The sequence below is a fragment of the Salvelinus alpinus genome, chromosome 28 (assembly GCF_045679555.1).
Source record: "Salvelinus alpinus chromosome 28, SLU_Salpinus.1, whole genome shotgun sequence".
Classification (NCBI taxonomy): domain Eukaryota; kingdom Metazoa; phylum Chordata; class Actinopteri; order Salmoniformes; family Salmonidae; genus Salvelinus; species Salvelinus alpinus.
This window is the reverse complement of record NC_092113.1, coordinates 13843651-13869426: the sequence shown is the minus strand read 5'-3', so window position 1 is coordinate 13869426 and position 25776 is coordinate 13843651. Positions and strand designations below refer to the sequence as shown.

Below are 25776 nucleotides of genomic sequence, written 5' to 3'. Positions count from 1 at the left end.
AGGACCTTATGGCCGCACACATGGACAATACACTTTCTGATACAGATGTGTGGGGGAGTCCTTTAATAGTTAAGGTAATTTCAATGTTAAGGTCATTTCAAGTAATGTTGGAGTTAGTGAATCTGTGACATACATGAATTTCATGACAACTATTTTTTTTACTTTAGTTAATGATTAAATTTACCCACCTAGACACAAGGAATTGCTCATCAAGTGGGGGCTCATAGGCCACACAAAGCATACCATCATGCATTAGCAGACATTATCTATGAAGGCTTTTTGCAAGGCAGGTCTTCGTTGCTCTCCTCAAACAAGTTTTCGCAATGCACTTGGCAAACGTAGCCAATACTTGGTTGAGACATCATGTGGCCTAAACTGATGGCAAACAAAGATTTTCAAGAGTTGACGTTATCTGTCATTTGTTGCAGTAGCATTGTTAAGAATCCCACTTTCTAGTTTGAGACACGAGTATCTTTATCTTCTGAGGTGTCGCACCATGTTTGCAGTGACATTTAAAGCACTATGTTGATTTATTTCACAGGTAGTGCTGAAACTGTTTTGTAACCCTTCCTACCAATGGATGACTATGAACACAGTGTGCACGTCTCCGAGGGTGACTGGGACTCCTTCCAGGAGTGCGAGGACTGTGACCTCCACCCCCCCGCGCTGGCTGGATTGGACTCTAGCATCAGTGACTACAGCTTGAGTGACGTTGATGATGCGGGAAGGTCCACTTTCTTAGACAAGGGTCTGCGAGCTGACCTCAAGTCAGATGCTTGGGAGGCTGTCTGCCCCATGGACGGCCCCCGGGATTCCGAGGGTTCTCCCGTGGAGCATTACCTCAACAAGTACGGTGTCGGTAGCTTGGAGAATGTCCTGTCGTGCAGCGAGGATGAGGATGTGCACCTGGAGTCTATCAATAGGTTCTTTGAGAGGCTTAAAAGTCTCCCGGAGGCTGAACAGTTTATTGAGCACAGCCAAGCAACAGTGGGGAAAAGCAGCAAGGTGGCGCAGGGGGAGGTGTGTGGTGATGGGCCACGAGCCAATGACGACGCTTTGCCAATAAACAACCCAGAGTTGAACTCCCTGTCTGCCAGCAGTGAGGCAGCAACTGGCATGGAAACCACAGAGCCAGACAATGCCAACACAACAGATAGGCCTGACTCCAAGATGGCCCCTGAGCTCCCAGTCAATTATGCCTCTGAGGGCAAGACAGACAAATCCACCAATCCCAATGTAGAGTTGGCCATCAGAGAGGGGGATTGGTTGTTGCTGCCAGCAAATGAAGCAGGGAGGCAGAAAAGGGAGGGTCAATCCTCTGACTTACTCAAAGCAATATTGGAAATGACAGCCGACTCATTAAAGACACCTGCCTCTGGGAAAGTGCTGAACTCAGAGTTAGCTGTATGCAAAAGTGTGGGTGATGAGAGTAATGGGGATATCATGTTAGATAAACCACCTCTTAAGAAAACCTCTGATTCATGCCTTAACCCTGATAGGGATTCATCTACAAACCTTGAAGTGATGCCACACAATAAATCAACAGAAGGCAAATACCTTGCTGTCACATCACCAAAGAAAGACCCAGAACAGCAGAGCGTAAGGAGCCCAGATCAGTCTCCATCATTCACCATTAAAAAGAAGAGAAGGAGAAAAAAAACTGTCAGTATTGTGGACGCTGGCCAAGGGTACAAGAGGCAGTTCTTTGCCAACCATAGTGACTCTGAGGAGGAGAGAGGTGCACAGGGAATAGAAATGGATGCTCATGTAAGACTATCAAGAGATTACACTGCAGTTTACATGAATGAGGCCGGCTGTGAGCATATCAAATCTTCAGCTCACCAAACTCAGAGTTCTCAGTGTCCACCCACACACTCAGAAATATTCCAAGGGAGAACCAGAAACAATGTGACACCTGGGCCAACTGCAGTGGAGCATGACGAAGTGAGCCTCAATTTACCAACTCCCCTTCTAAGAGACCGTCAAAGTCAAACGCTAACTGAGAAGAATGAGTTGAGGCCAGTAAAAGCTGAGCCTCTTGGTATGGAGGCTAACTGCAAACAAGGCAAATCTAGCTTGCCTGTAAACAGTGAATGCACTGATAGATCAAGATCCCCACCAGGTCGAGCTGTTGACAGCGGTTTGTCAACACCTAATTATGATGGTAATGTGGCAGCAAATTTACAGCCAAGCAGCGCATTACAATTACAGCCATCAACAGAATTTAAAGAATGTCCTGGATTGCCAGTCTCGATGTCCACCTGTGCTTCTAGTGAGTCATCTCCAGTCACAGAGGAAGCAACGTTTGGCCCAGATAACATCGCAAAATATCAAAGCGAGTCTGGGCCTCTGCAACTGCAAGAAGTGAATGGAAAGACTCAAAACAGGGACGCCTCATCTGAGATTCTCAATACGCCACAATCAACAGAACATAACACTGCACTCAGAAAGAACACCTTACTCGTCTCTAAAGGCAGCAGTGGTGTTATTATTTCAAACACATTGCAGCTGCCTGCTCATGAAAACATAGTCCTCAAGATGCACCAAGAATTTAAAAATGTACTCATCCCAACTCTTGATAAGAGTATACCATCAGAAGTGGTCAGCACTAACACTACTGGCAAAATAAATAGTTTTAATGAGCCCTGCTGTTCAAAATCAGATGATGTAATCAGTCAAAGAACATTTGGAAACCAGACAGTTAAGTCGACTATTATTCTGGATGCAACTACTGAGAGGCCTGTATTAGCAATACCTCTTTTAACTGTATCTTGTTACTCTGTTATTCCAAAGAGTGCTATGAACTCTAATCAGGCAGATGAAATAAATAATACTTATATAAGTTATGTCACTGAAAAAGACCCTGATTCGTGTACTCCAGAGAATGTTCCATTAACTCAATCAAATATTTCACTTTCTAATTCCCCTGATTTAAAAATGGAAGGTAACCAAATTGTTGGGTTTCAGTCTAACAAAACATATATGATAGCACTGCCAGATAAACGTAACGCTGACATAGACTTGCCAGTAACGTTATTTGAAAGCTCTGATACACCTGATATTCAAACCAGATGCAATGGTCAAGAAGCAAAACTTTCTGTAGGCAAAGCAACAAGTGAGAGGGAGAGGGAAATGTCTGAAAATGACAGTCAGGATACGTCTCAAGATACACCAGAACTCAAAGTTGATATAGAGGTCAAAACAGAAGACACTGTTAGCACAGCCAAAACAGCAGAGTGTGAGGGGATTGAAAAAGCACCTGACGAAACACGTCCTGTGTACGCCATCTCCGCTTTTTGGAATGAGATGGAGAAGCTGACCATTAATGACATTTTGCGACTACGTATGGTCAGCAATGCCCACCAGTCCAGTGTTCTCCCCCAGCCACCAGAGGCTGAGGCAGCCGACAGCTCTGATGCCGCAGACTCAGGCTACTTCACTCACTTGGACGACTCCAAACCTCATCGCTCCAGTGGCAACATTTCCACCATTTCTGATTTTGACAAAGAATTCTCACAAAATCCAAATGCTGATAATCCAAGCACTGATCCAATCACAAGAGATGAATCATCCAACTCTATTGGTATCTTGTGGGAAAGCGAGCCAGACTCAGTTAGCGTTGGGGCTGGTATATACCCAGAAAATGTTGCAATGCTAAGTTCCGCAAGTTACATCCCCCGACCAATCTTTTCAGGCAGTGCCCCACAGTACTTAAGAAAAATTTGCAAAAACGTCAGCGTCCAGAACCTACTTGCTCTGGAAGTTGAACCACTTTGCCAGGTGTTGAAAGGTCGGCCCTTACCAGCTGTCATATCAGGGGAAGGAGAACCAGAAATGGAGTCCTGCAGTGATGGACATTTAGTGAGGCAGCACAGTGGCATGAATTCTTTACCTTCAGAATCGTTTTCGGAGGATGTGTCGACAGAAAGCAATCAGATCTCTTTCTCTGAGATCATCCAGTACGTCTTTGGAGGAAATAAATCTGAGGCAAGTCCATCGGAAACAGACAACATGGCCACCTACTATGTCAACAGTGATTCAGTCCCTGATTATGAGCATTTCTACTCCGAGTTTGATGCAGGAAGCTTCTTCTACCCTGTCAGGGAGGCATCAAGCCACAACAAGGATGAGCTGTTGCCCATATTTTCCTGCGGACATTCGGCCAACAAGAATCTTCAGTTCCCGGAGGCCTACGATCATTTATTTTCCAGTGACTCGTCTGCAGACTCGGAGGAGGAAGATAACCAAGACAGAAGTCCGATCCGGGTGATCACGCGGTTTAACCATAAGCCAAAAGAGACCCAAGGTGTAATAGTGGCTCCGGACATATATGAGGACTTTTTCACAGACGAGGGTCTAAGTGAGAACTTCTTCTGGAAAAACTCTTTCTCCCTACGGAAGGTCCGCCTCACTGGCTCCACCAGCCAAAGTCAGAGATCTGACTCCTGGTCTATGGTTCCTGTGGATGAGATCAAGAGTTCATTCCGCAGAAGCATTAGACCCTTCCACACGCTGGGCATCCAAGACAAGCCTTTTCCTGATCAACTGCTGTACAACCTAGAGGGCAGGATCTTCAGACAGCTGGCCGAACAGAAGAGGAGATATCCGGATCTGCAGATGGCTGTTTCTAATCCCAGTAAGGCCATTTTCTCTATTATTATCGCATGCACGTTATTATGCACATTCAGCACTTGGAGTCTTCAAGTATTTTACTTTTTTTTATGTATCTAACCTAGCTGCGAAAACTGATACATTTCTTGACATCATGGCCAAGTTGTATACTGGTTGTAAAATTATGTTTTTTTTCTTAACGTGCTCCCTCACTCCAGCTGTCAATGAACATTGACTAGACGCACGTAGTAGTGCTAAGCCAAGTGGCAGAGGAATGGTTGCATGTGATAACTCTTCTTCAATCACTGTCCGTGTCCTCTCAAGTTGCCTAGTGCCAAGCGTTATTCACATGTTTGCCGTCAAATGGTAAGTATAAATAGGCCCACAATGGTGGCCGAAGGAGCACCATTCTATCCAGTAAGCAGCTCAAAGACGGAACAGTGACCTTGGCCATACATATACACAATAGCACAATATACACACATAGCACAATGTGTTTAACATGGTGATCAACAATGATTCACCCATAGATTTTCCTTAAAGGGAAGTTAGCAAAACACATATCCAAAAACTGTCTGGGAGTCAACAACAGCCAAAGTGGACCTTTTTCTTTAGTAGAACATCCCTTTAAGGTGCACAGAAATACCTGGGTGCATTTTAGATTGTTTGGAATTAGTCCAGGTACCGCTATGGCTGGAACCTGATCAGGGCACAGTGTGAAAGAACAGGAAATGTCCTGCCTAATGTAATGAGGCCTAGTCTGTCTGCTGCAGGTATGGGATTTGAGACCAATGATAATTGCACTGATCTCCTCCTGGACATATTCCCTGCGTGAACATGCATTATCACAGTAAGCCCATGTCCTCTGTGCTCCATGGGGACAATTGTACTCACAAGACAGCTGATCAATGCCACATCCCCACTGATCTTATATTTTTGTTTTGTAGCCAAAGAGCACACAAAGTACTCCAAAGTACTCTCAGACCAACAGTTTCACCTGTGTGTCATCTTTACCATTGCATAGGTATTTGCCATGTATTCTATTATACTTATATAAGTCAAATATTTCTTTCAATCTACTGAGCCAAGCCAACTTCTACTGTGCTGGCCTCATTACGCATCCACTATAGTTGCTGGAAACGTGCTGGAGAGGACGGTGTGAAAAGAAAATATCCAAGCCAGCACAGTACGGTTTGCGTTGGCACAATAATGTGAAAAGAGTAGAACAGTAGAGAATGTTCAATCTTGAATGTGATACATTTTGTTTGACTATTTAAACAGCCACATACTGTGTCCTTTCTAGGATTAGATGCCTCCCTTGTACCTCTCAGACAGTCAGACATGTGTTTAGTCTGCATCGCATTTGCCTCCTGGGTGTTGAAGTCCGCTAACCCACAAGCTGGAGATGCCTGGAAGGCTGGTATGTACATTCTATAGACCTTGGCCTGGTTTCCCAATAGCATCTTAAGGCTAAGTCCATCGTTAGAACCTTTGTCTGAGCATGGTTAAATCTCCGAGATGTTTCCCAAAACCATTGTTACTAAAGTTACACTTGAAAATGCTCATTATTTAATGATTTACTCAGACCACTCATAAAACAGCTATGTGCTTCGTTAGATGCTTTTTTTGCCCTGCTGTGTTGCTTTATACATAGAAGATCTCAGCTAAACACAAAATCAAGATGTTTATCGGTCTTTCTGTGACCGCCGATGACTTCAGATGTCTTTGCAATTGATAGAAACTGTTGGAAACAAGCAAAGTTTTCAGACCCCTTGACTTTTTCCACATTTTGTTACGTTACAGCCTTATTCTTAATTTTATTAAATCGTTTTTTTCAATCTACACACAATGCCCCATCATGAAGAAGCAAAAACAGTTTATTTTTTATTTTTGCAAATGTAATACAAATTTAAAACTGAAATATCACATTTACATAAGTATTCAGACCCTTTACCCAGTACTTTGTTACATTTTTACATTTCAGTCATTTAGCAGACGCTCTTATCCAGAGCGACTTACAGTAGAGTGCATACATTTTATTACATATTTATTTATTTTAATTTTTTTTTACATACTGAGACAAGGATATCCCTACCGGCCAAACCCTCCCTAACCCGGACGACGCTATGCCAATTGTGCGTCGCCCCACGGATCTCCCGGTTGCGGCCGGCTGCGACAGAGCCTGGGCGCGAACCCAGCCCAGCCTGGGCGCGAACCCAGAGACACTGCGATGCAGTGCCCTAGACCACTGCGCCACCCGGGAGGGACTGGGAGACTTGTTGAAGTCTCCCAGTCCCTGCCGCTGAAAAACATCCCCACAGCATGATGCTGCCATCAGCATGCTTCACCGTAGGGATGGTGCCAGGTTTCCTCCAGACGTGACGCTTAGCATTCAGGCCAAAGAGTTCAATATTGGTTTCATCAGACCAGAGAATCTTGTTTCTCATGGTCTGAGAGTTTTAGGTGCCTTTTGGCAAACTCCATGTGGGCTGTCAATTGCCTTTTACTAAGTAGTGGCTTCCATCTGGCCTCTCTACCATAAAGGCCTGATTGGTGGAGTGCTGCAGAGATGGTTGTCCTTCTGGAAGGTTCTCCCATCTCCACAAAGGAACTCTGGAGCTCTTTCAGAGTGACCATTGGGTTATTGGTCATCTCGCTGACCAAGGCCCTTCTCCCCTGATTGCTCAGTTTGGCCGGGCGGGAAGCTCTAGGAAGAGTCTTGGTGGTTCCAAACTTCTTCCATTCAAGAATGATGGAGGCTGCTGTGTTCTTGGGGACCTTCAATGCTGCAGAAAGTTTTTGGTACCCTTCCCCAGATCTGTGCCTCGACACAATCTCGTCTCGGAGCTCTACGGACAATTCCTTCGACCTCATGGCTTGATTTTTGCTCTGGCACTGCACGGCAAGCGGTACCGGAGCGCCAGGTCTAGGACCAAAAGGCTCCTTAACAGCTTCTACCCCTAAGCCATACGATTGTGGAACAATTAATCAAATGGCCACCCAGACAATTTACATTGACCACCCTTCCATCTTTGTTTTTACACTGCTGCTACTCGCTGTTTATTATCTATGCATAGACACATAGTCACTACAAATTACCTCAACTAACCTGTACCACCTCACATTGACTCGGTACTGGTACCCCCTGTATATAGCCTCGTTATTGTTATGTAATTTTCTTGTGTTATTTTTTTTCACATAACTTTTCATGTTCAAAATTGTGCACTCTCCTCAAACAATAGCATGGTATTCTTTCACTGTAATAGCTACTGTAAATTGGATAGTGCAGTTAGATTAACAAGAATTTAAGCTTTTTGACAATATAAGATCGGTCTATGTCCTGGAAAATGTTCTTGTTACTTACAACCTCATGCTAATCGCATTAGCCTACGTTTGCTCAACCGTCCCGTGAAAGGGACACCGATCCCGAAGAAGTTTAACAGAATGTGACTAGCAGAACGGGGGTTGTATGTGGAGGATAAGGGCTGCAGTAGATATCTCAGATAGGGGGAGTGAGGTCTAAGAGGGTTTAATAAATAAGCAACAAACCAGTGGGTCTTGTGACGGGTATACAGAGATGACTAGTTTACAGAGGAGTATAGAGTGCAGTGATGTGTCCTATAAGGAGCATTGGTGGCAAATCTGATGGCAGAGAGCAACTTTACCTGTCAATCTAGCATGGGTAGGATGGTCATCTGAATCAGGGTTAGTTTGGCAGCTGTGGTGAAAGAGGAGCTATTACGATAGAGGAAACCAAGTCTACATTTAACTTTAGCCTGCAGTTTTTATATGTGCTGAGAGAAGGACAGTGTAACGTCTAGCCATACTCCCAAGTACTTGTATGAGGTAACTACCTCAAGCTCTAATCCCTCAGAGGTAGTAATCACACAGGTGGGGAGAGGGGCATTCTTCTTACCAAACCACATGACCTTTGTTTTGGAGGTGTTCAAAACAAGGTTAAGGACAGAGAAAGCTTGTTGGACTCTAAGAAAGCTTTGTTGTAGAGCATGTAACACAAAATCCGGGGAGAGGCCAGCTGAGTATAAGACTGTATCATCTGCATATAAATGGATGAGCTTGAGCTATGTCGAGCTATGTTGTTGATGTAAATTGAGAAGAGCGTTGGGACTAGGATCGAGCCTTGGGGTACTCCCTTGGTGACAGGCAGTGGCTGAGTCAGCAGATTTTATGACTTTATACACTGCACTCTTTGAGAGAGGTAGTTAGCAAACCAGGCCGAAGACCCCACAGAGACATCAACACTCCTTAGCCGGCCCACAAGAATGGAATGGTCTACCGTATCAAAAGCTTTGGCCAAGTCAATAAAAATAGCAGCACAACATTACTTAGAATCAAGTGCAATGGTGACATCATTGAGGACTTTTAAGGCTGCAGTGACACATCCATAACTGGAGCGGAAACCAGATTGCATACCAGAGTCAATACTATAGACATCAAGAAAGCCAGTCAGTTGATTATTGACAAGTATTTTCTACACTTTTGATAAACAGGGCAACATAGGAATAGGCCTATAACAGTTAGGATCAGCTTGATCTCCCCCTTTATATAAAGGACGAACCGTGGCTGCCTTCCAAGCAATGGGAACCTCCCCAGAAAGGAGAGACAGGTTAAAAAGGTTGGAGGCTTGGCAATGATAGGGTCAGCAACCTTAAAGAAGAAAGGGTCTAAACCATCTGACCCAGATGTTATGTTATATTTTGAAGAATATTGTTATATTCTAGTCTAGTATTAAAATATTTAAGTGAGCAATCTATTTGTTCTTATGAGTTATTATATGTTTACATTATTATGCAATATGTCTCAAACATTCAATTCAATAATAAGAAAATGTAATTAGTTGTTTAGTCAAGAATGATGCATTCATGGTACTGGCTCATGTGATATTTTTTTCCCACGGAACATTGCACAGTTCTCCTGGCCAACATAAGTGCGCTGTCTGCCATCCGATACCTACGGAGAAGAGGCAGGGAAGAGGCATCTGAAGAGAAGCCGTTACGTCAAACACCCTCCATCTGATACAGGGACAGTCACCATGCACAGCTACGTCCTTCCTAACTTTACCCCTTTCTCCCATGGAAACTGAATTCATCTTGGGTGCTTTGACGTTCAGTCCTATCAGGGTTCATTGGGACGTCCCTACCCTAACCCCTTAACCATTTTACATTTCAACTTCAATGGGGTAGGGACGACCCAAGGATACCGGATAGCATGGACCATCCTTTGACTGCATGTGAAATCTGTGGTGTCCTCTGTGGTGTCCTCTTTTAATTGAGGGAAAAAGCTATGTTTTACAGTGCCTGAAATGTTTGCACTATAAGTTATGAACATCAAGTTAGCAATAAAAAAACATGTCCAATCCACTGAAATGGTCAAGATAGTGTGTATGATAATATTCCTGTATGCCATTTTTTAAGAATGTGTTTGAGGTCCGTTAATGTAATTTGGATAAATATAACCTATAACAAGGGTTTAAATGACAACATCCTTGGGTAAGAGATGTATGATATTTATGAGTGTACGAAAAGAGACAGATATATTTATATTTTATAATGAAGGTACCAAAATGTAGAGAAGAGACATAAGATGCCAGTGGAAAGTGCTCTAAGAGATATACACTATCAATGTGTTAGGATGAGGACATGAATATAGTGTGTATGTTTTGGAATTGAATGACAAATATTAGAAAGTAAAGGTACAGAATGGATATAAAAATATAGCTGTGTTTGATTATTCAATCAACTTCAAAGTATTTTACTATGTGAAATCATCTCATACCCCAGTACAAAACAAAGGTGTATTAACTATATGGGGTGACAGGTAGCCTAGCAGTTAGAGTGCTGAGCCAGTATCCAGATTTATTTAGGGGACTACAAATATGTGCCATTGTTTTTTTGTTTATACATAATTAAGGCTAATTTATTTGATGGCCTCTATCAGATGACTTTCTGTCATTGTATGGTTTGTTCTGTGAACTGTGGATGTATTACGTTTCAAATATATGGCATTTCAGAGTTGAGAGCGGTTTCCTGTGTTCTGTCAGATTTTATACACTAGAGGGCGCTATAGTACCTTGTATTAACTACCTCCACAATACTATCAATACTGCCAGATTATAAACCACTATAAAGTAGTTTTTTGCTCTTAAAAATTGCAATCCCAAACAACACACATAACACATTTAACTCCTACTGGGCCATTTGCATCAGACAGGCACTCCATTGACGTGGGGTTCCAATACAATTGTAGAGATGACTGTCTTACACCAGCAGAGAGCGAGGTTGGGCCATGAGAGAGAACGAGAGGAGCATCACAGATTCTGATCCTGGGTGAAATAACACCAGTCTACTGGCATGTGCTCATTTGACCAAAATTCTATATTTTTTTCAAAATAAAAAACAGTTGACTGACTCGTAAAATGTGTTTGTTTTGACTGAATAATACACATTTCTTAAAATGACTGTACTGCATTCCTCTCAGTACGTTTGATATTAGATTGGAAGTTAATCTTACCTATACTATCTGATTTATCAGCTTCTATTAATTCAAAGGAGCTTGTCTGTTGTACAGTAGGACTCTACTGTCCGGTAATCTCGGTTAACTGAGAGCTAAAGTCTAGCATAATCGGTCAGTACTATTTATGTTTACATGGTTTGTCCAGGAGAGATGAACTGTCAGGTAACACGTCATAATGACCTCCACCCATTATAAATGCATATTGATGTTTATAAATGTTACAAATGTTTTATAAATTATAATATGTTAAATGCTAATTACTTGTAATGCTTATACATCTATATATAGATGTACACTATTTATAAATAGTTTATTCATGCTTATGCAGGAAATGTGTAATAAAGTTTTACCTACTTATATAATGTCTTAGTATGTTTTAGGTCATAATTACTACTAAACATCCATCAAAATAATCACAGTATAATAATGCAAATAATATCAATACTAGTTTATATTAAAAACTTAAATAAACACCTAAAAGTATGAGAAACAAGCCACAAAGACAAGCAACATTTTGCAGCAGTAACACAATGGAGGAAGTCCATCCAAGCCATCAATGTTTGCCTTGTTATTTCAGAACATTAAATAAATTATACTGATGTGTTGCTATTTTTAAGTTTGCTGGAATGCTTTTTACAGCTTACAACCAAAGACATGTTGTCTATGATGCAAAAATATAATAATGATATAACATATGAATCAAAAAGTTTACACAATATAAAAGCATTTAAACAGGACGGCGTTAAAGAAAATGCCCATAAATAATACAAAAAAACTCTCAAAATTCAAATGAAGCCAAATGCAGTGCATTGATAGTAGTAAAAAAACAAACATGTTCAAGCGCTCAGGGATAGAAACTATGTACATTTTGCACTTTCATTAATGCTACGTTAACAGAGGTAGGCTCAGTTTCCTACCTCTGTTGTGTGGGAAAGTGTTTTTGCTGAATCATGTTTATCTGCATTTACATACAGTACACAGTAGTGCAGCATTAATACTAAGAAGTTCCTCTTATCTTATGGCCACTTAAAGCATTCTTTTGACTATCTAACAAATACTTTATTCACACCCTCTTCCCTATATAGTGAACTACCTTGAAACAGAGCACACTATATCAGGAATAGGGTGCCATTTGGGGCACAACCATGATATGCAGTAGTGAGCTTGGGTCCAGACGAGTGCCGGCCCATTGTTTGTTTTTATAACCATCTCTGCTGGTTGTTTGCCATGGCACCAAGGCCTCTCGCCCCAATGTCTAATCCCGTCCGGTGTGGCAAAATTCCAGACATGGGTTGAATTCTCTCGGTATTGCAGTCGTACTCCCAAATGTTGTCATAGTCCATTTCCTGGTCATCTGGCTCGAATGGTTCAAGGTATGAGTTGTGATCTGTGGAGGCGAGAGAGACGCGTTTCCCAGGCTTTTAGTTTTCAAAGAGCAGAAGAAGAAGAATACAAGACCTGGCCCAGATTGTTTTGGATCAGGTCCAATGCATACCGTCACTCTCTCATGGTGTGTGTGAACAGCTACACACAGTGTTGCTGTACTGTAAAACCCGTCCTGTTGCATACCTAACAGCACCCACGGTTTGTCCTCTGTTTTGTCCTCGGAATTGTGCAAAGACATATAACTTGAAGTGATCACCTGATAATGCCCTGAGTTATAGCCAATTTTACAGTGGGTTTATATTTGGAGATACCGAGATAACCTCTTTAAATCCCATCCTGTTTTTATATGAGATCAAAGGAGACATAGATATGAGCGAGAGCGAGCGGTCCTAGCCTAGTTGTGAGCTGTCAGTCATGGCTAGCAGTAACCCTGTCTGGAACAGTGTTCTCTTACACTGGGCTTTCCCCCCATGAGACACCTGAACACATGGTATTTAAAGCTGGCCTAAGCTCCATTTCATTGGCACATCTGCGCATTTCCTGCACTTTTTTTTCAAACTGCATGTTGACAGTGACACACCCAGTCCAATACTCCAATGTTTTATATGGTATATTATACTATACTGCATGTGCAAATGTGCCCTTTTCTCCCCTATGAACAGAACTCTGTGTCATTGAGGTTTTTGAAGTAGATTACCAACTAAGGCAGGCTTTGCTTTTAGTGGGATTGTAGTGTGTGAATGACGACGTGACAATGTATTAGACAGGTTTGAAATGGTGTGCATGACAGAAATGCTAAGTATGTAGTAGGTTAAAGGTAACCAATGTTGTTGCATTATGATGTGCAGCATGTTGGTTTACATGAGCATGCTTGACATTCTTACCTGGTGAGTAACCATACAGCATCTGTGGGGTGTTCATAGCAGCCATCGATGGGAAGAGCCTCTGTCAAAAGATGAGAGGATAGAAAATTGTTTCACATGTACAAGAACAACAAATAGTACTTTAGAGATGATTATTATAGAGTACAAATGGAGATTATTCAAAAGTATTCGAAAGAAATATGATTGAGCCATAATGCATTAACTATGGCCAGGATTCAAGTCTTACAGCACTGTCGACAATGCGCCTTTTAAAGGCAATGCTCCTGCGTTTGCGGAGACTGCATTCAAGGTAAAGGCTGCAGATGTCGGCTCAAGCGCTTAATTTGAGCCAGTTTACTACAGCAGGAAAACATGTGAATTATTATGTTGGTTTAATTACTGGACATGTTTTGTAGGATTTTATATATTTTTCGTTAGGGCAAATCAAGTCTGACATTTTAAAGTGGAAATGACAAATTTCAGAAGCCTTTTTAAACCTTGAATACACTACAAGTTTGCATTTCTCAGCAACAAAAGAGTGATCAAATTAAGATCCTACATCTGTAAGACGTATTGACCCATAACAATAAAGCACTGAGTTCTGATAAAGGATCACCATTCATGCTATGTGAATATGAGCCATTGAGTGTCCGTTTCCCACCTCCTCTTGCACTGCTTTGGGTGCAGGCAGCAGCCTTAGTCTGGGGACAGCTTCAGTTCTCTGGTCTGCTGGCCCCTGAGGGCCCTCCATCTCCAGCCCCTGGCCTTGGCAGAGCACCAGGCTCCTCCTGCAACGCTTGCCCAGGGGAGGGGTGCGCAGCTGGAAGGAGGAGGGTAGGAGATGAGGGTCCTGCTGCTTCTGTGGTGGTCCTCGCCAACATTGTTGCTGAGAATCAGAGGGTGCAAGCGTTAAAAAGCCAGCAGGTCAAATTTGTAGTCGTAGTAATTGGAATTTAAGTGCCTGTCCAATGACAGTCTTGTATATAAAGCCACTGACGAGAACCTTAAGCACCCCCATGTGTCAATATGGTGTCTAAAATCTAGACAAACCTAGCCAGAAAACTTCAATTCAATCGATTAAATCATATTTCTCTAAAATACAGGTCATGCATACGGACAGGACGTTGCTAGTGACAAGGAATTTCATCTCTCAGCAGTCCACATCATTATGCATCAGAAAAAATCAATTAGTCATCAGCAGCATGCAGCTCTTAGACTCTGTCCATTGCCTGCATCAGTCACCCCCTGGTCAAACGTTTCCTGTATGCGTGCATGCATGTGCCTGCGTCTATATGCACATGTACCTGATTGTGTGTATGTGTGTACTTTTGTTGTACAGTTCATGTGTGCATATGTGATATGTGCGTGTACAGTATGTGTGTGAGAGTTGGTGGGGAGTGCGGTTGTGGTGTAAACTGAGACACATGGATTCAGTATCGGGGTCGGCTTACCGTTGGCTGCTGCCTGTGCCAGCTCTCCTCCTCCTGGGTGTAGGTGTCAGGGGTGCAGGGCTCATCGTACAGGGGCGACAGGGGCTGCCGGGGGGCGCACATGTCTGAGTGTCGCTGGGGGGTGGAGAGCGATGCGTACTTCGGGGACGTCTGAGGGGTGCTCCAGCTGTTGGACTAATCACACAAGGATTTCCAGGGGTTATCATTATTCTTCCAAGCCTCAGTCAGTCAGCTGTTCCTTGCAGCACAGTGGGTGAATGGCCATTATCTTTTCTCGCTCTCTCACGCTCCTAGGCTAGCAGAAGCTAATAATTTAATCCGCACTTAGCGCTGGGATTTGGGGTAGGGTTACCAAGCGGAGAGATGGGTCTAATCTCACACATGCTCTACAGAGGGGCGAAAGGAAAAGGGGTGAGGTAGTAGGGGTGTAGTCTACTAGCGTCACATCTGTATGTGTGTGGGGAGTGTATGCCACTAGCCTGCTACACTAATCTGTCTTCAGTCTCTTAAATTTGAACCCCCTGACAGCGGAAGGTTACGGTAAGTTGTTTCATGTCCAGCACTTATGATGTAATATCTCCCTGAAGCCACATTGTCTGAATTAAGCTGAAGAGGTACTACCATATACTTCTTTAACTCACAGACCTGTTGCTTTGTGGTACTAGTCTATTTTAGTTCTAGTACCCATGATGTACCGACTAGGTGAAAAATCTGCCCATGTGCCCTTGAGCAAGGCACTTAATCCTAATTGCTTTTGTAAATTGCTCTGGATAAGAGGGTCTGCTAAATGACTAAAATGCCAAATACAAAGATAATCAAGTTAGCCGCCAGGCTGAAGTTAGTACCTTGACGAGGGTGGCTTTCTCCAGGCGTTGCGGGGTGCTGGCGGGGTCACGGTGCAGGCCTGAGTAGGGGGTGTTGTACACGGGGGACAGCACCACCGGCCCCTCATGGGGGAGGTAGGAGCAGCGCTGTGACAAAGGTCGGGGGTCACGCTCGGACCTGGCAGCGTGGGACGAAACGCTGTTACTGTGGCTGCCCAGCCGAGCCGTCTCAGTGGAGGAGGGCCGACTGGAGATGTACTGTAAGGACACACAAAGACAGAGGGCAAAGGTCAAGTATGCTCGGTGACATTGCAACAAGCTAGGGTGATGCGAATGAACACTGATACTACTACTCAATCTTCAATACTTTTTCCATTGAGCAAACTTTTGAGTCAAGGAGTAGGCTTAATAGAGATCTGGGAAACCGTACCAAAGTGTGCTATTCAAAGAAACTTGGAATCTGGCAAACCTGATATGATGCTTTTGTTCCTATCCGCCCTGAAAACTTAGGTTGGATTCCTGCTTTATATGAATACGTCTAGCTTATGTTATCTGTTGCCAAAATCTAAGCAAGGAAAGTTGAAGGTTTCAATCATCTTAATTGGTACTGTGGAGGTGCAGTTCAGTAGCTTGGAGTAGGCCACACACACACACACACACACACACACACACACACACACACACACACACACACACACACACACACACACACACACACACACACACACACACACACACACACACACACACACACACACACACACACACACACACACACACACACACACACAGTCCATACATATGACTCAGCTCACTGATACAGATGGAGTGTATTCTAGAAATGACCGTAATGCTTTTGAATCAGCACTTTTAGAGAGCAATGAACTAAAGTGGTACCAACTGATAAATAAACGTGAAAGTAACAAACTGCGCAACTACTGCCTTTTTAAACGCACTTTTGGGACTGAACCCTATATACGGAGAGTTTTAACCAAGCAAAATCGAAGCTCTTTTGCAAAATGTAGATGTGGAGTGGCCCCTCTCTCTATTGAGACTGGTAGATACAAAAACACTCCCCTAGATAACAGCCTGGTCTAATAGACTTGACGTAACATAGTAAATGTAACTCCTGGAAACCCAAATTGGTATGATATGTTAAGTTTGGCATGGTTACATAGGACAGATGGTTACTTAAGGCAAAACTAAAGTAGGGTCGTTGGTCCGGGTGGATGGGTGGGAGTATAACGTGAATGTCTAGCAACCCAAAGGTTTCAAATCTCATCACGAACAACTTTAGCATTTTAGCTAATTAGCAACTTTTCAAGTACTTACTACTTTTTAGCTACTTTGCAACTACTTAGCATGTTAGCGAATGTCTAGCAACCTAAAGGTTGCGAGTTCGAATTCGAATTCGAGTTCGAATTCCATCATGGAAAACGTTAGCATTTTAACTAATTAGCAACATTTCAAGTACTTACTACATTTGAGCTACTTTGCAACTACTTAGCATGTTAGCTAACCCTTCCTCTAACCACAACCATTTTAGCTAACTCTTTCCCTAAACCTTTTAACATAACTCCTAAACTTAACCCTAACCTTAACCTTAACCCTAACCCTAATCCCTAGCCTAGCTAATGTTAGCCAACTAGCTAACGTTAGCCATCTAGCTAACGTTAGCCATCTAGCTACCTAGCTAGAATTCGTAACATATCATACATTTAGCAAATTCATAACGTATTGTATGTTTTCTCAAATTAGTAAAATATTATATGATTTGTAATTCGTAACATATCATACGAAATGGGTGATGGACATCCACAAATGAATACATAACATACGAAACATATCATACTAAATGGAGTGTATCAGATTCACATACAGAATAATAAGAAATTCTCTGAGAACAGGTTGTAGATAAACATGTATGTAGTTTTTGTAATGATGGTTACATTGAAACTAAAGCTCATGCCTTGCTTTACTGTGTTATACAACAACATTAGGAATTATATTTTTCTTCAGCTCTCCAGCCAAAATGAAAATGTTAACAGTCTAAATGAAAATAATTAATTATGTGAAATCTTATCAGGTAACAATAATGTAAATGCCTGCGTCAAAGCCTGCCACCTTGTCCTCCAATGGAGACATTTCTTTATAAGTACCTAATTGTCCTTTTATCGACTGTACTTTGTTTTTTGTTTATGCATATATGTGCATAGATGATGCAATGTATTATAGATGACTCCTGTATGTTTGACTGTAATTGTTTTTAGTGTCTCAACTCAATTTGAGGGGTCTGTCCACTCTCCGTTATCAGGTAACCTATTGATTGCTGAGGCAGCGTGTAAGGGCCCCTCATTTCTCATGGTCAAAGTTATCTTAATGGTGTTATTTCAGAGGAGGAAAACACAACAAATCATCTCGTCTTTGAGAGGTTTAAGGACTTCAGCATTGGCTTGGGTTGTACCAGGAGAGGCACAGTCTAAACCTCTGTTAATAATTCACATTTGGACAATGCTGAGCTCAACTCCAGCGCTTTAATGGTATGGATATCAGATACTATATATACCGGCTACATAAAAATTACCACCACAGGGCAGAGTACAACACCCAACATTGTAGTGTAAAGGTAAATAAATTCGCTTTGAGTGGCCTAGTTCACATGGAAGTAGCACACATTCCATTTCCCCCTAATTTCTTTGTAGAAAGCAGAACTGGCTCAAAAACATTTCAAATACTTTGACATGTGCTTAATTTAGCTTATTTTGTCATTTGAATGTGTTTGACATATGTATTTGATCTAAGCCTGGTAGAAAGTATTCAAGTGCAAACTTACACATAGGGGTTCTGTGTACCCTGGGGACAGAGGGTTGTCCGCATGTCTAGGTGGGAACTGGAGGTGGTGGGACCCGGAACCAGACCCCTGTGCACTGTGGGACTTCCCCAGCCTCAGAGACTTACTCCCAGCGGACTGCCCCAACCTCAGAGACTCACTCCCAGCGGACTGCCCCAGCCTCAGAGACTCACTCCCAGCGGACTGCCCCAGCCTCAGAGACTCACTCCCAGCGGACTGCCCCAGCCTCAGAGACTCACTCCCAGCGGACTGCCCCAGCCTCAGAGACTCACTCCCAGCGGACTGCCCCAGCCTCAGAGACTCACTCCGGCTCTGGCTCCGGCTGTTCCAACTCCACCTATCAACCTCTGGAGCCTAGTGTGAAAAATACAACACAACATGTTAAGAACTGACAACAATGGAATGGACACAGTTAAAACTCGGAAGGGCCTTGTTGTTCTAATCTAATGTCTCACCTGTTTCGCTGTGGGGGTGTAGATTATGTCATAAACGGGGGATGGGGGGCTGACCACAGGGACATCGAAGGCTTTGAAGTGCTGGATCCAGTCATAGAACTCCCTCTTATCCAAACAGGACACCACAATAGGGTTTATCATCTTGCCTGTGACAGCAGGGCAAAACAATGGGTAAGGTCACTCATTGAATGTGCATGAGGCAATGTTCAGTGTCTTTTGAGATATAACAAGTGTGCCCAATCTGGTATTGACATGTGGCTCTAGCTAACAGCGCGACATTGGCTAGAGCGCACATATAGCCTACATGATGAGATTATTATGGACAAAAGAGCGAGATTATTTGTATTTGTCAAACAGAAGACGATGATCATGTCACCAGAATAAGTCCCTCGATATTAATTAGAAAGGAGCATCAAGCTCATCACCTTGCACTTTCACCACCCTGATAAATTCATCATTATTATTTCATATGTAGCCTAATAAACTGCATGCCTTTCGTAGTAGGAGGACCACACAGCATGTCATCGTGTGACTCCAAGTTTACTTCGATATGATAGTCATTATATCAATATTTGCGCATAAAAGCGTTTCTTGTTTTGTTGACATTTGGAAATGTCAACAAAACACCCGTCTTCATTCAAATCTATACGTCATAACAGACCTGTGTCATATACAGTGGGGAGAACAAGTATTTGATACACTGCCGATTTTGCAGGTTTTCCTACTTACAAAGCATGTAGAGGTCTGTAATTTTTATCATAGGTACACTTCAACTGTGAGAGACGGAATCTAAAACAAAAATCCAGAAAATCACATTGTATGATTTTTAAATAATTAATTTGCATTTTATTGCATGACATAAGTATTTGATCACCTACCAACCAGTAAGAATTCCGGCTCTCACAGACCTGTTAGTTTTTCTTTAAGAAGCCCTCCTGTTCTCCACTCATTACCTGTATTAACTGCACCTGTTTGAACTCGTTACCTGTATAAAAGACACCTGTCCACACACAATCAAACAGATTCCAACCTCTCCACAATGGCCAAGACCAGAGAGCTGCGTAAGGACATCAGGGATAAAATTGTAGACCTGCACAAGGCTGGGATGGGCTACAGGACAATAGGCAAGCAGCTTGGTGAGAAGGAAACAACTGTTGGCGCAATTATTAGAAAATGGAAGAAGTTCAAGATGACGGTCAATCACCCTCGGTCTGGGGCTCCATGCAAGATTTCACCTCGTGGGGCATCAATGATCATGAGGAAGGTGAGGGATCAGCCCAGAACTACACGGCAGGACCTGGTCAATGACCTGAAGAGAGCTGGGACCACAGTCTCAAAGAAAACCATTAGTAACACACTACGCCGTCATGGATTAAAATCCTGCAGCGCACGCAAGGTCCCCCTGCTTAAGCCAGTGCATGTCCAGGCCTGTCTGAAGTTTGCCAATGACCATCTGGATGATCCAGAGGAGGAATGGGAGAAGGTCATGTGGTCTGATGAGACAAAAATAGAGCTTTTTGGTCTAACTCCACTCGCCGTGTTTGGAGGAAGAAGAAGTATGAGTACAACCCCAAGAACACCATCCCAACCGTGAAGCATGGAGGTGGAAACATCATTCTTTGGGGATGCTTTTCTGCAAAGGAGACAGGACGACTGCACCGTATTGAGGGGAGGATGGATGGGGCCATGTATCGCGAGATCTTGGCCAACAACCTCCTTCCCTCAGTAAGAGCATTGAAGATGGGTCGTGGCTGGGTCTTCCAGCATGACAACGACACGAAGCACACAGCCATGGCAACTAAGGAGTGGCTCCGTAAGAAGCATCTCAAGGTCCTGGAGTGGCCTAGCCAGTCTCCAGACCTGAACCCAATAGAAAATCTTTGGAGGGAGCTGAAAGTCCGTATTGCCCAGCGACAGCCCCGAAACCTGAAGGATCTGGAGAAGATCTGTAGGGAGGAGTGGGCCAAAATCCCTGCTGCAGTGTGTGCAAACCTAGTCAAGAACTACAGGAAACGTATGATCTCTGTAATTGCAAACAAAGGTTTCTGTACCAAATATTAAGTTTTGCTTTTCTGATGTATCAAATACTTATGTCATGCAATAAAATGCAAATTAATTACTTAAAAATCATACAATGTGATTTTCTGGATTTTTGTTTTAGATTCCGTCTCTCATAGTTGAAGTGTACCTATGATAAAAATTACAGACCTCTACATGCTTTGTAAGTAGGAAAACCTGCAAAATCGGCAGTGTATCAAATACTTGTTCTCCCCACTGTACATATGTTGTATTTGAGGGAAGGCTTGCACAATAAGTGTGAGATAGTGGTCAATTTACCTTCAATCATGAAGGTGTTGGGCTTGACGTCCTGGCAGGGTGTGGTCACAGTGACCATGTTAAGTGGAAGTTTCCCCTGCAATCATATACACACACACACACACACACACACACACACACACACACACACACACACACACACACACACACACACACACACACACACACACACACACACACACACACACACACACACACACAAACACACACACACACACACCGTTATACATACCATTTCACACACTTCTGATTCAAAGACAGATCAGAGGGAAGGCACTGCAAACATGACAAATAAGGTCCTCGAGCATAATCAAGGATATGAGTCACTTACTGTATATAAGCTCTTGCGGTGAGTACATTATGTATAGTACATAATGTACATAAGAGTTAGCCTGAATGCCAGTCTGTTTGTGCTATCATGCCAATTCCTTGCCACTTTTTGGCATGACAAGGATTTGACTTGATAGCACAAACAGATCTGAGACCAGGCTAGCTAAGAGTCTACATCTACAGATGTATTATCTTAATTGTATCACTCTTTTGTTGCTGAGAATATTTCTGCACAGCAGGAAGTGAAAACTTGTAGTGTATTTGAGGTTTTAAAAGGCTTCTAGTTTGTCATTTCCATTTAAAACGTCAGACTTGATTTGCCCTAACGAAAAATATATCAAACCCTACAAAAAACGTCCATTAATTATAATCCACATAATAATTCACATTTCCAATTGTGGCAGGATTATTTTCCTGCTGTAGAAAAATGGCTCAAATTAAGATCCTACATCTGTATGGTTCAATGGGACGATTTAAAGGTACCTTGTAGTAAAGTCCGTGGCTCTCTTCTGATAGGATGATCAGAGTGGCTGGGTACATCACCAGTAGTCTGTCACTCTGCTCCTGTATTGGACACAATAGAAACAATCAACTCTCACTGCATTAGCTAATTCATTAAAATGTCTATATCCTGTCAATGTATCTTGCGCTCAGTGTAAGATTAACTAATTGAAGTGCCGTGTGTTTTCACATCAGATGCAATCAGTTAATAGTTCTACTGGGCTTTCTGTGTCAAATATAGAAGGTACTGACATTGAAATCTACTGAACAAAAATAGAAACACAACATGCAACAATTTCAAATATTTGACTGACTTACAGTTCATATAAGGAAATCAGTCAATTGAAATAAATTCATTAGGCCCTAATCTATGGATTTTACATGACTGGGCAGGGGTGCAGCCATGGGTGGGCCTTGAAGGGCATATGCCCACTCACTTGGAAGCCAGGCCCAGCCACTGGGGAGCCAGGCCCAGCCAATCAGAATGAGTTTTTCCCCACAAAAGGGCTTTATTACAGACAGAAATACTTCTCTGTGTAATGTGTAATAATCATGCTGTTTAATCAGCTTGATAATCATCAGCTTATTGATATGCCACACCTGTCAGGTGTTCTACAGCTGCACTATCGAGAGCATCCTGACTGGTTGTATCACCGCCTGATAGGGCAACTGCTCGGCCTCCGACCGCAAGGCTCTACGGAGGGTAGTGCATATGACCCAGTACATCACTGGGGCCAAGCTTGATGACATCCAGGACCTCTGTACCAGGCGGCGTCAGGTCTTCTCTCTGCTACCACATGGCAAGCGGTACCAGAGCGTCAAGTCTAGGTCCAAAAGGCTTCTTAACAGTTTCTACCCCCAAGCCATAAGACTGCTGATCAGTTAATCAAATGGCCACCCAGACTATTTGCATTGACCCCACACACTTTTTTTTTACGCTACTGCTACTCACTGTTTATTATCTATTATCTTTGCATAGTCACTTTACCTCAACCAACCTGTACCCCCGCACATTGACTCGGTACTGGTACACCCTATATATAGCCTCGTTATTGTTATTATATTGTTGCTCTTTTATATTTTACTTTAGTTTATTTAGTAAATATTTTCTTAACTCTTATTTTTCTTAAAACTGCATTGTTGGTTAAGGGCCTGTAAGTAAGCATTTCATAGTAAGGTCTAAACATAGTAAGGTATTCGACGCATGTGACAAATCAAATTTGCTCACTAACAGGGATATAAACAAATGTGTGCAGAACATTTGAGGGAAATAAGCTTTTTGTGCGTGTGGAACATTTCTGGGATCTTTTAATTCAGATAATGAAACATGGCACCAACACTTTACATGTTGCGTTTATATTGTTTTTCAGTGTAGTAGCTAAGTGCAAGTGGGCTGTTATCTCCCTGACCGTGTGTGGTGTGTGTGTGTGTGTGTGTGTGTGTGTGTGTGTGTGTGTGTGTGTGTGTGTGTGTGTGTGTGTGTGTGTGTGTGTGTGTTTTTTTCCACATGCAAATAACAGTTTTCGGTAGTTCTCAAAACAAGCCATTCCAAGACAGCAGCATTTATTTTTCAACCATGTTTTGAAGCAATGAGCCCAATCAGTCCTCCATGACAACAAAATCATAATGAATAAACAACAGAGTAGACTAATAAATCCTTCATTTTTGGATTATGATCCGGGAAAACAATTTGGCTAATCTATATTTCCATATTCTTAAAGATCAAGGGGTATTAAATGAAATGGAATGACTGGAAATCTGACAGACTTTGGTTTTTAATGTAAAGAAATTGCCTAATTGTATTATTATCTGTAGTAAGCCTACATAACCAACCCACAAAGTAATATGCTACATTCTTTTTTCTCTTCTTCTAATGACTCTTAAGGGGAAAGTAATCTAAAAGTAACAGAAAATAATCCGATTAAGTTACTGAGTTTGGGAAATCAAAAAGTTACATTACTGATTACAATTGTGGACAGGTAACTAGTAACTAATGGATTACATATAGAAAGTAACCTACCCAACCCTGTGTGTGTGTGTGTGTGTGTGTGCGTGTGTGTTTGTGTGGTGCGCACGCACTTGCATGCCCGTGAGCGTGTTTCTCCGCCCTGCCGAGGGCGTGTCTGGCAGACAGCTGACATTCCAGCTGTGAGGTGAGTCAAGTTGCTGCGTGAGCTAAGCAACTGCCTCTCACACACCCAGTTTACAAGCCCTTCAATCTCCCTTCGAAAGATTTCCATCAGGCCAGTTCCCATCAAATGTTAATTGGCAGATTCACCCGCCGGCTACATGAGCGTTGCTGTTTTATAGGATTAAGCCTAGTCAGCATCATGTATTTCCTTGGTTACTTTCTCGCTCGGTTAGCAGAGTAACGTCACGTCTTGTCGGAGTGTATGAGACCCAGGGAGTAAGTGTTGTGGTAACTGCAGTAGACTAGTGTTCTGCCCATACACTCCCTCAAGGTATAGAGTCCCAGCAGACAACAATGCTCACTCCGTACGTTGTGGTGAGGTCATGGTGAATATGCGAAAGAGTACGTGTGTGTGTGTGTGTGTGTGTGTGTGTGTGTGTGTGTGTGTGTGTGTGTGTGTGTGTGTGTGTGTGTGTGTGTGTGTGTGTGTGTGTGTGTGTGTGTGTGTGTGTGTGTGTGTGTGTGTGTGTGTGTGAGAGAGAGAGAGAGAGAGAAAACGAGAGAGAGAGAGAGAGAGAGAGAGTCAGTGGGCTCTAAGGTAGATGTTATTGATTGATAATGTTACGTTTACTCCTCATTCTCAGATCCCCGCTATCTGACTGATTACAGGTTGGAGTCATAACTGTCTAATGGACAATTCCATAAATTGTCTGGTTTCACAAAACAAGATAGCAACAGTCAAGACCATGAATAAACTCTTTTATTCATCTTTCTTAAAATGTGTAATCTATTTATGCGCAATGCGGACTGTATATACAGGCTTCTTCGTTTGAGTGATATTTTAATATAAAAAAGTGACATATCTTTCACTGACAAGTTCTAATGTTTCACTGTCAGGTTATAATGTTTCACTGTCAGGTTATAATGTTTTAGTGTCAGGTTATAATGTTTCACTGACAGGTTATAATGTTTTAGTGTCAGGTTATAATGTTTCACTGTCAGGTTATAATGTTTTAGTGTCAGGTTATAATGTTTCACTGTCAGGTTATAATGTTTCACTGTCAGGTTATAATGGTTCAGTGACAGGTTACAGTGTGCCATAGGCACATCATAAGCCACAGAAAGGTGAGCGGAGGTGGGTGTTGTACCTGGCAGGGGAGGTGCTGCAGACTGACTTTGGACACGAAAATGATGGGCCCCAGACTCTCACGCTGAGAACCCTCCCACTCATAGATGGGGTCTTTACTGATTGAGTTCCTCAGCTCCTCTCTCCCCTCCGTATTCTCCTTTACATTCTGCAGGAAACAGGTAGACATGTTTACATTAGCGAGACATGAAAATAATCTACCTCACCCCACCAGTTATGAGAAATAAACATTAAACACATACAGAACTTCTCCACAGTATGAGCTATTATAGCTATAATGACGGGGCTTTTCATTCTCTGATAGTGACGCAATCATACTTACATACTATCATACTTCCTGGGCGAGAATACTGTA

At 42.6% G+C, this 25776-nt stretch overlaps 2 protein-coding genes across 2 annotated transcripts in view; one reads left to right on the top strand and one right to left on the bottom strand.

The window, feature by feature from the left end:
• Positions 1-547: 547 nt before the first annotated feature.
• Positions 548-10982, top strand: perm1a (PPARGC1 and ESRR induced regulator, muscle 1a). Its single transcript, XM_071371760.1, has 3 exons — positions 548-4636; positions 5915-6031; positions 9542-10982. The coding sequence occupies exons 1-3, from the start codon at positions 577-579 to the stop codon at positions 9646-9648; spliced, it is 4284 nt and encodes a 1427-aa protein (XP_071227861.1). The 5' UTR covers positions 548-576; the 3' UTR covers positions 9649-10982.
• Positions 10983-11578: 596 nt separating this feature from the next.
• Positions 11579-25776, bottom strand: part of LOC139557231 (pleckstrin homology domain-containing family N member 1-like) — a 29545-nt gene continuing 15347 nt past the window's right edge. Inside the window, exons 7-16 of the mRNA XM_071371759.1 lie at positions 25423-25569; positions 22126-22206; positions 21313-21388; positions 18976-19121; positions 18503-18874; positions 15691-15927; positions 14846-15019; positions 14056-14280; positions 13416-13476; positions 11579-12532 (exon numbers count right to left, since the gene is read on the bottom strand). Coding sequence (XP_071227860.1) covers positions 12345-12532; positions 13416-13476; positions 14056-14280; positions 14846-15019; positions 15691-15927; positions 18503-18874; positions 18976-19121; positions 21313-21388; positions 22126-22206; positions 25423-25569 — 1707 coding nt within the window. The 3' untranslated portion in view covers positions 11579-12344. The remainder of the gene's footprint in view (positions 12533-13415; positions 13477-14055; positions 14281-14845; positions 15020-15690; positions 15928-18502; positions 18875-18975; positions 19122-21312; positions 21389-22125; positions 22207-25422; positions 25570-25776) is intronic.